This window comes from Ostrinia furnacalis, unplaced genomic scaffold (genome assembly GCF_004193835.3).
Source record: "Ostrinia furnacalis isolate ACB-3 unplaced genomic scaffold, ASM419383v2 OfSCF2377, whole genome shotgun sequence".
NCBI lineage: Eukaryota > Metazoa > Arthropoda > Insecta > Lepidoptera > Crambidae > Ostrinia > Ostrinia furnacalis.
This window is the reverse complement of record NW_021132616.1, coordinates 309,261-325,000: the sequence shown is the minus strand read 5'-3', so window position 1 is coordinate 325,000 and position 15,740 is coordinate 309,261. Positions and strand designations below refer to the sequence as shown.

Genomic DNA, 15,740 nt, shown 5'->3' with positions numbered 1-15,740 from the left:
GGAAAAAGTCGCTGGAAGACTCAGGCAATGTGTTGACAGTTGTCTAAATATATAAAAGGAGAAACTGACTGACTGACTGACTGACTGACTGACATATCAACGCACAGCCTAAACGGCTAAACGTAGGCATTTGAAATTTGGAAGGGACGTAGCTTAGGTACCGTAGAAGTGCACTAAGAAAGAAAGTCCCGAAATTTCCACGGGAACAGGAATTAGCGGGAAAATCCTTTTGTATGAAAAATCTAAACCGCTTAAGTTAGACGCTTGAAATTTGGCATGCAGGTACCTTGGTAAACTTAAAGCTTAGTTACAACAGGATATTGCAAAATTCCCACGGGAACGGGAGTTAGCGGGAAAAAACATTTGTATGAAAAAATCTAAACCGCGTAAGATAGATGAAGGGGGTAAAACGGGATCCATGCGTACAAAGTCGCGGGCGTCCGCTAGTCTAATTGCTTCACTTATCAACAATAACCTACTTTCCTCATAAAACTCGGCTATCGTTACACGCTGTCCTGTCAGCGAACATCGTAGCAATCGCGATTCAAGTCTCCAACTGAGCAATAAGCGGAGTCAGCCAGATTGTCGTCACGAGTGACGTCCCGCGCCATGATGGATGGTGTCCTTTCGGAAACTCACGTGTGTAATTTTGTGTGGATTTATTGAGTAAAAGTTTACTATGAAGTGAGTATGCTGAATGAAATGATAGTTTTGGGTGGTAGAAACAAAAGAAATTAAATTTGTTTATTAATAAATAATAATCTTGAATATTTGACTCGAGTTAATCAAGACACGGCTGCCTGGTCTAGTGGTTTGCGTACAAGACTTCTGTGCAAGAGGTCTCAGGTTTCATACCTGCCTAAATAACGTCGTTCTACAAGTGTACGAGTAAAGACCTCGAAACACTACATTCAGCTAAACAACTAGTCTACCGTTACACCCTATATTATGACTATAACAAATTTTATTTAAAAACTGGTACGTGCAAAAGTTTTTCTCGTGCAATATTCTGGTTGAGATTGACACCAGGCGTCAACGAGTACCGGCGCCTGATCGATGATACGTCTCGTGCCGTCGTATGGAACTTACATGGTTGTAACTTATATGAATAGAAAAGTATAGCTAAAGATTTATATGGAAACAGAAAATCATGTATAACTTTCACGCCCGTATTCACAAACATTACTATGAGGTCTCACAGTGCGCGCACAGGGTGACGCACAAATCAAACACAGAGCTGTATTCAACGCTGTGCGTTCGATTTGCTGCTTCGCTTAAGCAAGCGTCGTTTGTGAATACGGGCGTAAGAGAAAAATTAAGATATTATTAGAGACTAGCGGCCGCCCGCGACTTCGTACGCGTGGATCCCGTTTTACCCCCTTCATCTATCTTACGCGGTTTAGATTTTTTCATACAAATGTTTTTTCCCGTTAACTCCCGTTCCCGTGTGAATTTTGCAATATCCTGTTGTAACTAAGCTTTAAGTTTACTAAGGTACCTGCATGCCAAATTTCAAGCATCTAACTTAAGCGTTTTGGATTTTTCATACAAAAGGATATTCCCACTAATTCCTGTTCCCGTGGGAATTTCGGGAATTCCTTGTTGTAGCTAAGCTTTAAGTTTATTAAGGTATCTACATACCAAATTTCAAGCGTCTAACTTATGCGGTTTAGATTTTTCATACAAAAGGATTTTCCCGCTAATTCCCGCACCCATGCGAATTTCGGGAATTACTTGTTGTAACTAAGCTTTAAGTTTACTAAGGTACCTACATGCCAAATTTTAAGCGTCTAACTTAAGCGGTTTAGATTTTTCATACAAAAGGATTTTCCCGCTAATTCCTGTTCCCGTGGGAATTCCTAAGTATACTATAACCTGCCTAGGAGTATGAAGAATAATTGTACCACAGACAGACAAAAATTTTACTGATTGCATTTTTGGCATCAGTATCGATCACTAATCACCCCCTGATAGTTATTTTGAAAATAAATTTCATGTACAGAATTGACCTCTCTACAGATTTATTATAACTATAGCTTTCATCATATTAGTTAGTAATAATAAATTCACTGTCTTCGAGGCTGTCTTCCAAAACACACCATTGTGGTGAACCATGAAGTTTGTTAACATCTAACCTTAACCTTTTCATACCCAAATCTGGTTCAAGATTCTCCCATCAATGTAAGGGATGTTCAGAAATAACGCGATTACATCACGTATTCAGTGGCTTTTCGCGGAAAACATCATAACACTATCGCGAGCAACGTTAATGAGACGTAGCAAACCGTAATGGCTGCTCATTATCATTTATATGTGATTTTATCTACATATACGTATGATGTATCTAAGCTAAACGCTAAACGATATTAGTCGTGGCATAATAAATCATACTTGACTTGAATATCAAAGCTGAAATGCTTTAAGCATGGGTATATTAGCATATTTAGAGATCTTACACAAAGCATGTTATTGTGAATGATTTTATTAAATAAATTTGTCAAAAATCTATTTTATTTATGTTTACAATTCAAACAAGCTATACTGCTGCTATAATTGCTGTAATAGACAGGAATTTCAATGTGGTATGGCCAATTACAGAAATAGTAAAATCTCGAGCTTAATTGGAAATAAAACATCAAAATACTTATTATTCTAATCACATGCATAATAGAAGTAACAAAAATACGAAGTTTTAGAAAATACTATTATAATAAAAGCATTAATGTATCATACATTTACATAAGCTCAAATAACCTCGCATAAAAGAAAGCAAGTTATAATCCCAGTGCACAGAAATAATGGCCTATTAAAGCATTCTCATAATAAACAACCAGCCAACTGTAAGTTGTACTCTTGTGTAGAGGGTTCCGTACGTGCCTACATATCTACCATCATCATCTCAGCCATAGGACGTCCACTGCTGAACATAGGCCTCCCCCAATGCTTTCCATGTTACTCGGTTGGTAGCGGCCTGCGTCCAGCGCTTTCCTGCTACCTTTATGATGTCGGATAAGTCTACATATCTATCGAATTACATAATTATTTGTAGGTGTATACTCGTATTGCACTGTGAAGTTGAAAACTTCATGACTAAATGAAAAGTACAGTTGTTTTGAATACCTATGTCTAAAGAAGTGTTTGAACGATGTCTATCGTAAGAGCTTTTATTTGATACTTCACAAGACTTATTTAAAAGTTAACATTTGAAGCCTGAAAATTCAGTGTGGGACTTTCACCCACAAGGTGTACCGACTACCTCGAAGGCGCTGGATGCAGGCCGCTACCAATAGGGCGTTGTGGAAATCATTGAGTAGGATTAATGATGATGATAATGATGATCAATTTAAATCCAATTTGAGTTACATGTGTGATACAATATTCAACAATTTCCATCTTTGTTATAAGTTCCTGTACCAGATATGTGCCTAGATAAACACGTGTGTGCTAAATAAATTTCTGTTTTTCAACAGATTTACGAAACCCTAACCCAGTGCATAAAACCTTGTACATAATATACAGCCTACTCCCTTCATCCCACGCTAAGTTACTAAATAACCCAACAAAATAACCGGAGCAAAATAATCCATAGCCCAAATCTCTAAAGGCTGCCCATAGTTAAATATTCAGGGAGCTACTTACTGGGGGATCGTAACGCCCCCGTACCACGGTTACATTAATGATACTTTAGGTAAATAGCCGGAGTATCCCAGACGCGATAAATTTAATTTATTAACATTATGTTTATAGGTCTCGGTAGTGGTACATGAAGCGGTCGTAGTTGTGTAGCAACAAGTCCGTAGCGATTGTTACGACAAAATGGCTCAGGCCTGATAATATCCGTTTTCCTAAAATGTATTTTTCGCAAAATGTCTGCTATTCAGAATGTGAGCACGTCTTTTGCTTAATGTCAGCTTCTCAAAATGTCAACTACTTAAAATTGTCTGTCTCCAAGAATGACAGTTTTTGTACAATGTTCGCTTTTGGCACATACTGAAATTATAGAAATGTCAACATTATGACTAGAAGACCTTCTAAGACTGCATGCACCACACATTTTATATTAAAGACATTTAGATAAAGCTGACAAAATAGGAATGCAAACATGATGAGTACGTAGACTTTTTGAGAATTGTACATATTAGGAAAACAGATATTTCAGGCCTGAGCCGACAAATTGATTCATAGACCATTTTGTGGGAAGTGTTTCTAAAACATGACAAGGATCATAAAATCAGTACGATTAATTCGTTTGATATTAAAATAATAAGTGTGTTCAATAATTTTTTGTGCTACTTGAAAATTTTGTGAACAGAACGTTTTCGTAGTACAGAGCAGCATTGTAGCATTTGCTACGAGTTTCGTAGCATTGCCACGACAAATGATTCGTAGAACATTATTTTTATGAGTGTGTTTTCAAAACATGACAGGGATGATAAAATTAATACAATTAATATTAAATATATTAGGAGTATGTCAGCCACTTGAAAATTTATGGAAAGAAACGTTTTCGTAGTATAGAGCAACATTGTAGCAACTGCTACGAGTTTCGTAGTCGTGCTACGTCTGTAGCACATGATGTTTTTCGTAGCTCAGTCATTACTTACAAAAGCGTGATTGAACCAATTTATTTTTGTTCTTGTACATTTCGAATATAGTCTTGGCTACACTTCTAGGTGATGATAATAATAATGAGTATTGAAATAACATGAAAGGTTTTCCTCCATATTATCCTTGAAATATCTTCCTTATAATAAAGTTCTTCAATTATATTTTTTTATCTACAAAATTTTATTAAAAGTACCTGTTTCCGTCGGATTGGTAAGGTTACTTAAATTTTAAATTAAGTGAAATGGGGGACAAAAAATATTTGGACTCATACTATACATTTTTTAGATATCAAATACAAATAATTTTATCAGTATCATATTGTCGTAAATTTCCACGGTATTTATTTTTGTATTCTAATAATAATGTATTTATAAATTAGAGTGGCCGCCCGCGACTTCGTACGCGTGGACTCCGTTTTACCCTATTAGAAGTTGAATTTATTTATTTGAATTCGTTGCCTGCTGCTGTCTTTCCCGAAGACTATAATCCGGGGATTTTCAAGGCGAGAGTGAATAGGCACTTACAGGACAGATATGTACCATCCTAGACTGCATCCCACTTAACATCAGTGTAGGTACCTACCATGAGTTTACGTTAGGTGTGCTCGCTAGCGAGAACGTCAAAAATCTCTATGAAGATTTTATTTCTTGAAAGTAGCCACTAGGGGCGCTGCACAATATGTCATACAATTAATGTCATTTTTTTACGCAGTCGCTAGCGAGCACACCTAACGTAAACTCATGGTAAGCACACAGGTGCGATTGTGGTCAAATACCTTTTTTTTTTTTTTATGTGATAGGAGGCAAACGAGCAAACGGATCACCTGATGGTAAGTGATTACCGTCGCCCATAGACACCCGCAGACCCAGGGGCGTTACAGGTGCGTTGCCGGCCTTTAAGGTAAAGATACGCTCTCCTCTTGAAAGCTTGCAGGTCGTATACCTGCCTTGTTATGCATAAAAAAAAATAGTTTCTGAGATTTCGTGATGAGTGAATGAGTCAATGAGTGACCTTTCGCTTTTATAGATAAAGATAAACAAGCAAAGTCATGTCCAGACCTAGTTACAATCAGCCATCTTCCTATTTTTTTTTTTTTATGCTAGACAAGGCAGGTATTTGACCGCAATCGCACCTGGTGTTAAGTGAGATGCAGTCTAGGATGGTACATATCTGCCCTGTAAGTGCCTATTCACTCTCGCCTTGAAAACGCCCGGATTATAGTTATATTTGTGGCGGCCGTAATCTATTGAACATACATAAATACATAACTGACCCCAAGTGACTATAGCGACTCGTAATGGATACTAGTTGGGGATAGATTAATATCTTTATTTCCACAAGATTGCGGTAATAAATTGATGGCAACATGGCCGCCGATAAATAATATAGTGTGTGACTAATGATTTTATTGTTTCTTGTCTGTGGCTGTGATTAATCGCTGGAGGTACAGATTCGTTGGACATCTTATTCGGATTTGTTTTATCATTAATTGATTCGTAGTTCACTAATAATAATAATTTGTGTAACGAAGTACACTTTATTCATACGATCGTTGTTATTAACAGATTTTAAATGTAAACGACAGCGTTCATAAGGCTCAGTTGCACCACTTAACTTTTACCGTAACTATAACAATGATCGGTGTTTTTTGTATGGAATTTGACAGATTTTTGACGTTTGTCAAAGTCAAAGTGAGATGTTGCAACTCAGCCTTAGAGTAGTAGGTACTTACTGTACACAATTAAACAAAACGTCCTACTTTTCTTTCATTATCTGAAGTAAAAGCGCAAAATATACATTAACTTATGCACATGAATAAGGTATTAACTCCCCAAGTGTGTAGTTTAAAACACAAAAAAGCTGTTATCCGTTAAAAATCCCACCGTTAGAGTGAGACAACAATTATTCTCACTTGTTGTGAAATACATTTCCCGGCACTTACGGGGAGTGGCGATTTAGCTTTGTCGCCCCACATTCTAGCAACTTCACACAAACCCCCACAAAGCAATTTAAACTCTACACCCCTGAGACAAGGATCATACCTCGTTGTGCTATTATTGTGCTCTAGCAATCTTGCAGGAAAAATGCAAAGTGCAAGGACGCCCGCAAAAGAAGTAGGACATTAATACACGCTTTCGTTTCGTTTTTGCGCGAATATTCTAATGAATTTTTCAGCAAGGTGTTTTCATTTACATGCAGTTTTAAGTAATATTATGAAAAAGTTTTGCGCTCTGCTCTTTGTCTTGTTGATGCTCATTTTTTGCATTCAGCCTTGTGTAAAACAGATAAATGTTACATTATTTAATTGGTTAATGTATACTTCGCTTTATAGTAGAAAGTGTACGAAGAATAATTGCTACTTGTACATTTCTTTAAAATACACATAAGTTAAAGTACTAGTTGTTTATTAATATCTTTGTTGGTGATCCAAAAGTAACCATAGTTTTCAATCCAAATCCTCTAGTTTTTCACTTGAAGCGCATAGCTTACACTTACTATTAATTAAACCATGGTATAATCTTCTTTGACTGCGAATAACCATAGCATGAGCAAGGGAGACGTATTATCTGAATTATTATATACATACAAGTTCGAGCGATGATAATGCATTCATTGAGCTTAAGAGCTTTTACACAATGCGATTTATGCTGCTCTTCTGTAGCGATACACACAGTACTTAATTGACTACTTTTACACACTTGTATGTACTTTCCTTTTCCTTCTTCGTTTTCAAACAAAGGACTTCTAATGCTGTACAAAGGCCTCCCCCAAAGAATGTCCTCCACGAACGATTTGACAATGGCTGTATCTACAAGGAGGTACAGGTCCAGGCCAGGACGCCTACGGAGGCCTATCTTTATTAAGTCTTAGGCCTCAGCCTCGAACTTAGCGGGCAGCGGGGCGGCGGCGGCGGCAGCGCGGGAGCGGGGCGGGCAACGCAGACCCGTTCTCGAAACAAGCGGGCAGCTCGCGCGGCGCTTTAGCGGCGAAGTGTTGTGTACGGGGTTGTGTTGTCGAGATATTTGTTTTTATTCGCAAACGAAATGTCTGAGCAACGGCGACAATTTTATTCCGATTCAAATTTATTCCTAACGCTCGATTTATTGTGGGCAAAAGAAGGAGTGCGCTGCCCGCTCGTTGCCCGCTCCCTCGCCGCTGCCCGCTCGTTGCCGCTCCGGCGCCGCTGCCGCGCCGCTGTTTTCGAGAACCGGTCTATTTGATTTTACGCATAAGATCCTGCCGCTCCCGCGCCGCCACCGCCGCCGCCCCGCTGCCCGCTAAGTTCGAGGCTGAGGCCTTACGGTGCGTAGTCACCTCTCAAGAACTTATTCCTGCCGCCACTTTTCGCCACCGATCTACCCGACAGCACTTCCAACCCCATCAAGTAGATGGTTGGCAGTCCAACAGTACGTTTCTCTAGACTCTTTCTGCCCCGTACAACCTAACTGTGGAATGGACTGTCGTCTGTGGTGTTTCCGGACGGATACGACCTGCAAGCTTTCAAGAAGAGAACGTATTTTCACCTTAAAGGCCGGCAACGCACCTGTAACGCCCCTGGGATTGGGGGGTCTGTGGGCGACGGTAATCACTTACCACCAGATGATCCGTCTGCTCGTTTGCCTTCTGTCACATTAAAAAAACTTTTGCCTCCATGCCATCCATCCGTTCTACGAACTATGTGCAATATTAAGTACGAGTAAAATAGCTTAACTACGATGAAAGTTTAGAAATTGTTAAGTCATCCGTTGGCAGCCGAGTTCCATTGAAACTGTTTTAATAACTCCCTGTATTACTTCTCAGAAATGAACGTAAATGTAGCGATTCCGACTCGAAAGTAATCGATGCATTCGTACGTTCTATCGATTCTTATGAGCGGCTGTAATAAAGTGATTAAATTCAAGATCTTGTTCATTATGACCATCATCATCATCATCTCAGCCATAGGACGTTCACTGCTGAACATAGGCCTCCTCCAATGCTTTCCATGTTACCCGGTTGGTAGCGGCCTGCGTTCAGCGCTTTCCTACTACGTTTATGATGTCGTCGGTCCACCTTGTGGGTGGACGACGGACGTCCCACGCTGCGTTTTCCGGTACGCGGCCTCCACTCCAGAACCTGCTGACCCATCGGCCGTCAGTTCTACGTACTATGTGCCCTGTCCATTGCCCTTCAATGTTGTTAGGATCTTACATTGTTATTATTGGCTCCTTAAGAGCATTTGACGATTTGCAAGTACTAATTTAATTAGTCTAAACAAATAAAGATAATTTTGATTTTGATCTTGATTTTGATTGCGATATAGACGTGTTTTATTGCCGCAAGAACTCGTAGTCTGTAACAGACAGCAGCGGACCGTAAGCCGATTCGATTTGATGCTTAGCCCCTGCTAGTGTTCCTTACATAAGTAAAACTTTGCAGACAAGACTACCTTTTATAACGAAACGATAGATAACGTAATACGTAAATTGTATTTGTTGGTATCTTTAGTTATTAAAGCTTACAAGCTTGGTGGTTTGCGTATGTGTTACGAACACACTTTTTTACAATAACCCTTAGAAATCTCTTATAGAGTGTAACGATAGCATATGTCAAATATCTATCTATTTGGTAGGGCTATTTTGGGCTTATTATTACTTGTATCAGGCCTGGCTCACTCCGCGCGGTACATCCGATATTTACCTACAGCGAAGCGCCCCGCCGGCGGGTATTATATCAGTCGAGTGTCACGCGCGCGCCCGTCAGGTCGCTGGCGTGCGTTGTACTTAGTACCTAATTCTATGATCGAAGTATTATTTAAAAATGGACATAAAGAGAAAGAAATAACTATTATTATGCGGCGTCCGGGTGTTTAAATTCGAAAAGAAATCTACCGGATTTATCTCTTTTTTCGCTTCCTAAAGATGCTGAAAGGTATGTATGTATGTTGGCCATGTAAGTAATCAATAATTCTTAGGATAGTATAGGAACCTAACCTACCATGACTACTGCTCAGAATGCGTTCGTTCGTTACAGCCAAATGACGTCCACTGCTGGACAAAGGCCTCTCCATAATGAAGGGTTTTCCATAATGAATGCGTACTTACCTACATACGTACCTCATTACAAATAAGTAGATTAATTATTTTTTCACTAGACAGCAACCCTAATAGCGTAAGAAGAGTTCAGAGGCACGCGATAGAAAGAGACAAAACTTGTAGGTGAATAAAATTGTAGGTACGTAGTGCTGTGCGAGCTGAATTCCACTGTATCGCGTCGGAGCAAGACTCGCATTTATTTAAATCGTCTTGCGGAGTAATCCTTCTGTACCTGTACTATTACTTATTCTGTGCTTGTATAACAGTGACATAACCTCAGAGAATTTCTTTTATAAGTTACTAAATGACAAATTCTTTGCTTGTAACTCAAAGATTTATTATACTTTGAGCCCATTACTTACGACGTCTGTATCTAGTGTTTTATTTATTATCTCTTAGGCTGGGTTGCACCATCTTACTTTAACTTTAACAAACGTCAAAAATCGTTCAAACTCCATACTAAAAAACACCGGTTATCGTAAAAGTTTAAGGGGATTATTGCCGATACTGGAAAACGCAGCGTGGGATGTCCACCTACAAGGTGGACCGACGACATCGTAAAGGTAGCAGGGAAGCGCTGGACGCAGGCCGCTACCAATCGATCAACATGGAAAGCATTGGGGGAGGCCTATGTTCAGCAGTGGACGTCCTATGGCTGAAATGATGATCGTAAAAGTTACGATCAAAGTTTGGTGGTGCAACTCAGCCTTAGATACAATGCATGACACCAAGATTTTTCCCCCCTCAATTTGTAGAATCAAAATTGCTTTTGTAAATAAAATATACCTCCACAATAATCGCTGCCTACTAACTCTTTACGTGTTACCGACGTTAGAGATCGAATACTTTTCAATGGAACAAAATTCTCTTGATTCTCGTGGAAAGAAATCCAATACTAGTTTGATCTACATTTAATGGACGATAAAGAGAATTGACTACGACGACGGCACACAATCTTAGAGTCTATTTCCTTTCCATAGTTAGGGTTGGCACGTGCTGAGAATTTAAACTGCAGTTTAATTCTACATTTAGATAAAGTGTACAGCTATTTATTAAATAGCAGTACAAGAGCGTAGTAAAGCTAACAATTGAATGTACTGCAGTCATCAGCAATTGAATAAATATTTCTATTGCAAAATAGCAGCATTACAATAATTACGATGACGTCCAGCACTGTCGAATATGTATTTAGCTGTTGAATTGCTGAAATTAGCAAGTTTTGAACTTGCAGCAAAATTAAAACACAAGAAAAAACCTTTTGAGCACCTTTATAGATGTATCTAATAGTTCCTTTATATTTATTTTTTAATATCAAAATATTTATGTTTTCTCCAAATAGTTGTAAGCCCTGAATTTGGATGGAGCGAATAACCAAACCTCACTAACCCACAATACACGGAGGTGTTCACTTTATGTTTAGTAGATCGGTTTTAATAATTTAGCTCTATACTTCTTGCAACTCACGAAGGCGAGTGAGATTTACTTGTGTGTGTACAACGCGGACATGCACATAAGCGCTCCTGCACACGACGCCGCCACCGCGCCGCCGCCGCGCCGTCGCCGCGCCCCTACACTGTTCATACGCGCCGAGTAAAACAGCCGCAGCGCCGCCGCCGCCGCCGCCACCGCGCCATCAAAGCATAATTTCGTCAGCGGCGCGGTGTTCACGCGGCGCGTATAAACAGTGCAAAGGCGCGGCTGCGGCGCGGCGGCGGCGCGGCGGCGGTGTCGTGTGCAGGAGCGCTAACGATAATGTAAACTTTTGAAAAACGAACAATAGCAAGCTACCACACATGTAAAGCTCACTTGCCTTCGTGAATTGCAACAACTTTATTCAATACGAAAAGAAGAACAATATTTGCGTGTTAAGCAACCCTATCACCAGCCTACTTAGGGTCAGGCTTGGTGCACTGACAGTGTCACGTACGCTTAGTGTCTCCAAAATGGCGCGGACTAATCTTAGGCTAAGATAGCAAGTTAACAGTGGCTGGTCAGCTTAATGCTTGGTGGTAATTCCTATGAGTCACTTTGAGTTACCAGCAGAGGGATTCAGTTAAGAAAATACGTGGTGATACGGTTTGTGGCGATCAAAAGCGTGTTGACATGAGCGATGAGTCTACACGCGTCATGATAAAACCAAAATTATTTTAACAGAATGTCTAGATGACGAAACATTCTTAAGACTAAACTAAACTTGGTACACTTGTTTATTTTGCATTGCCAAAGAGAATAAGATGTCAATAGACATGTATTAGAATACTATAGGATGCGCTATTCTTAAACGTACAGCCTGTGATGTGAGATAGGCTGTCTGATTGTAGCATATTAATAAATTATTTTTGTAATTAACACACAAAAACTCCACAAATTACATAGGTATTTTACCTAGACAGGAATCAGCCTCACAAAATGTATCTGATAAAAGAATTGCATGTTTTTCATCACCTCATCTTTGTGGTGAAAAATGTGTGATGATTTTGTTACAAAATCCGAAGTTAAACTAATTTGTCAGCAAAGAAAATTGAGCAAAGTGGACCAGAAGGAACATCTGCCGCTTATAATGGCGTGTAAAGTTCCACGTCTTCCAGCTAGTTTAAAGTGCTTTCTCCAAGATTTTAAGTTATTGCATTGAAACTACTGACCGCCTCCACGTTTTCTTAACTTCATAAAATGAGATAGAACTGCAAACTTTTTCATAATAATCTACCGGAAAGCGCAGCATAGGACGTTCACCCACAAGGTGGACCGACGACCTCATAAAGGTAGAAGGCGCTGGATACAGGCCGCTAGCAACTGGCCTTTGTGGAATTCATTGGGGGAGGCCTATGTTTAGCAGTGGACGTCCTATGGCTGAAATGACGACGATGATGATGATTATTATTATGGATCTACGTCATTTTTGCGTAGCAATATCCAATTTCCAATTAAGGATGTGGACAATGCGCCGGTCGAAGAGATTCTAGTAATTACTCCATTATACTATGTAGAACAACTGAACTGTAACCTTTGACAAAATTATAAATTTATGTGCCTTCCAAAAACACAAAAAACTGTCGAGCATTTAAACCACAGTTTTCATTTCAAAAATCTCAAGTTCTGTGTGCTAACCATGAGTTTACGTTAGGTGGCTGCGTAAAAAAATGACATTAAGGCTGAGTTGCACCACATAACTTTCACCGTAACTATAACGATAACCGGTGCTTTTTGTATGGAGTTTGACAGATTTTTAACGTTTTTCAAAGTTAAAGTAAGATTGCAACTTATTTTAGTCTAGGTAGTAAATGTATGACATATGCAGCGCCCCTAGCGGCTACTTTCAACTAGCGAGCACACCTAACGTAAAGTCATGGTTAGCACACTGATACTCGTAATAAAATTCCGCGTATGATGATACTAATTTCTATATTCCTTCTAGGCATGCAGTCCCGGTACCAAGTGTTCGGCATGGACAGCGCCGCGGGCCCGCGCGCCAACGGAGCGGTGCTTCGCATCGAGCCAGTGCGGGCGCAACGCGACGACGCTACGTACGAGTGCGTCGCCGAGAACGGCGTGGGAGACGCCGTCACGGCCGTCGCTACGCTCACCGTCTTCGAAGGTAAGTGATTACTCAAATTTTTCTGGGCTAATTGATATGAGATATTGCTCACCAAGTTTGTGATTAAAATAGAGACACATCTCTCATTATTGATTTATTAGGTACACTAACAAAGTCACAGTTCCAGTTCATACATTTTAATATGGTTTAACACTTGATGCGTATATGACCTCAATTACGCATATTTTTGATACAGCTTGACTTTTCGGCTGTGTTGCTACAACCATGGTCACAAACATACTGGTGGCTCGTGACGTCGTCTGTGTATTTAGCCATGTCGGATGCCTATGTCTGCTCAAATTCTGATACCAGGCTTCATACTGTGATGATTGGACTCTATAGTTTTAGGTACAATATTATGTAGGTCAATACGATAGCCTGGTAATTAAATTGACTATTACCGTTTATTAATCAAGTAGGCAATTACTCTGAACTGTGGTGATCGAGTAACTGAATTGTTGTAACGTTAACATAAACATATTGGATCAATGTATAGTTTACACTTGATATCCGTAAATTCGACTAAAACTAGGTAGCGAAAATATCAAACCAAATTATCACGCCGTGTACCTAAGTCTCAGAATTCAGGCAAATTTACCACGGAAGCCGTGACTTGGAAGTTATTTCCTCCTGTTTAATTTCGGTCGCAATTCAGGGGTCTTTATCAAGACTTAATGCTTATTTATTGAAAGGCCGGTGTCCTCGAGTTCCAGGAGGATCAGTGTGTCCGCGCTAGTCTAGTTTACGGCCGCGCTCAAGCCGCCGGCCATGGCAAAGACGTTAAGGCTGCGTTTCCACCAGAGATGTGCGAGGATGCGTAGCGAGGGATGTGTTTGTAAAGAACCAAATAGAATCGCTTCATTTACCGATGCGAGGTCAGTACAACTCTGGTGGAAACGGCTCAGCGGAGCTAGATTTTTGCGCATACTAAACAAGAAAGAGATGTGTGCGAGGAATGTGTGTTGAGAAACATTTATCTCTTTATAACACCTTTTTGTAAACCCTATTTATTGAAAATAAAGAATTTGAATTTGCGAGGTTTGCGCATAATGTACCAGCCAGTCCAAAGACGGATTTTGTTGGAAGCAGAACGCAACGCATCCTCACACCACAGGTTGATGCGCATTTTCACAGCTCCCCTACACTTCCTCGTACGATACATTTTCCTCGCACAGCTTCCCCACACATTTTACAGCACAGCTAGACATCCTCGCACGACACTTCCCTCGCTCATATCTGGTGGAAACGCAGCCTTATACTTGCCATCATTACTTTATATTGCCTTCCGAATGGGGTGCGAAGAATTACGGGGAGCCAAGACCACAGAAGTTCCTTTTATTGCCGTTACGAGGTAACAGTTAGGTATTACGCAGGGTTTTATCGTTTGTGTGAAGTAAGGGTGTGGTGCAATGACTTCGGTATACTAATAGACAGTGTGCTGAGTAATTGCTCGCTAAGTTACGGTTGTCTGCAACTCATTTTGTCGATTGCAAGCGAGCGGAAGCTGAAGTGCTGTAAGACTCGTAAATGTTGTAGACTACCGTCTACAAAGTACATAACATTCATATATTACAAGATTTTATTTACTTTTTTACCTAATGCGATCGATAAAACCAATTGCTGCCCAGTGCCTCGAATTAAACCTATTATTGTGAATATTGATCAATGATAAATCAAATTCAATTTTATGTAGCCATAAGGTAGATCCAGGCAGGTAAATGCTTTTAATATTTCCATTTAACTTGATACAAAATCATTTGTAACAATATCTTTCTCTAGCAGCATTACTATTAGAATGAACATTGTATCATTGTATAGAGACCGAAACAGCCTCTAACAAATAACCATAAATAACAACTTAAATGCCTCAGCAAAATTAACTTGTAAATTGCAAATGAGAGGAATTATATCCCCGATGGCTTAAGTTCCAGATTCGTCGACACGCGGCTTGTAATTGACGACTAAATCGCGATAATTATGTCATATTTCAAGCGAGACACATTTAACTCCTTCGCTTACGTTTGCGGGGACCGTGTTGTTCCGTGTCCCGTGTTCCATGTTCCGTGTCCCGCTGAATTTGAGCGTAATTTAAGAGGTTAAGTTCATCGTCTCGTGACATGAAGTCTCTGAGTTTGGGCCCATTCGTTGTGTATTTTAAGATGTCTGTCGCCGTTAAATTTAGGGCCAGGAATGTGGTGGTAGAGAATTTAATTAATTAGATAATTGTTTAGGGATTCTTCTCTTTGTGTCAAGACGTTTAATGTTTGCTGACAAATTAACAAACGTAAAATGTCGCTGACTTTATGTAGGAGAGTAGGGAAGATTGTATCCAGCGGCAACAATAAACTGAAAATAGGCAAGGAAAAGTGTGTTTGGAAATATTTCATATACAAATTTTGTTTTTATCTTCCCACGCTATGTTTAGAGAACGTGATAGAGTTCGACGAACTGAATATCCATGT

The 15,740-nt window shown here is 39.8% G+C and overlaps 1 protein-coding gene across 2 annotated transcripts in view; it reads left to right on the top strand.

Moving 5' to 3' along the window:
• LOC114355219 (tyrosine-protein phosphatase Lar) overlaps positions 1-15,740 on the top strand; it is a 139,692-nt gene that overhangs the window by 15,605 nt on the left and 108,347 nt on the right. For both annotated transcript variants that reach the window (XM_028307928.1, XM_028307929.1), the window contains exon 3: positions 13,099-13,278. In XM_028307928.1, the coding sequence (XP_028163729.1) occupies positions 13,101-13,278 (178 nt within the window). In that variant the 5' untranslated portion in view covers positions 13,099-13,100. The remainder of the gene's footprint in view (positions 1-13,098; positions 13,279-15,740) is intronic.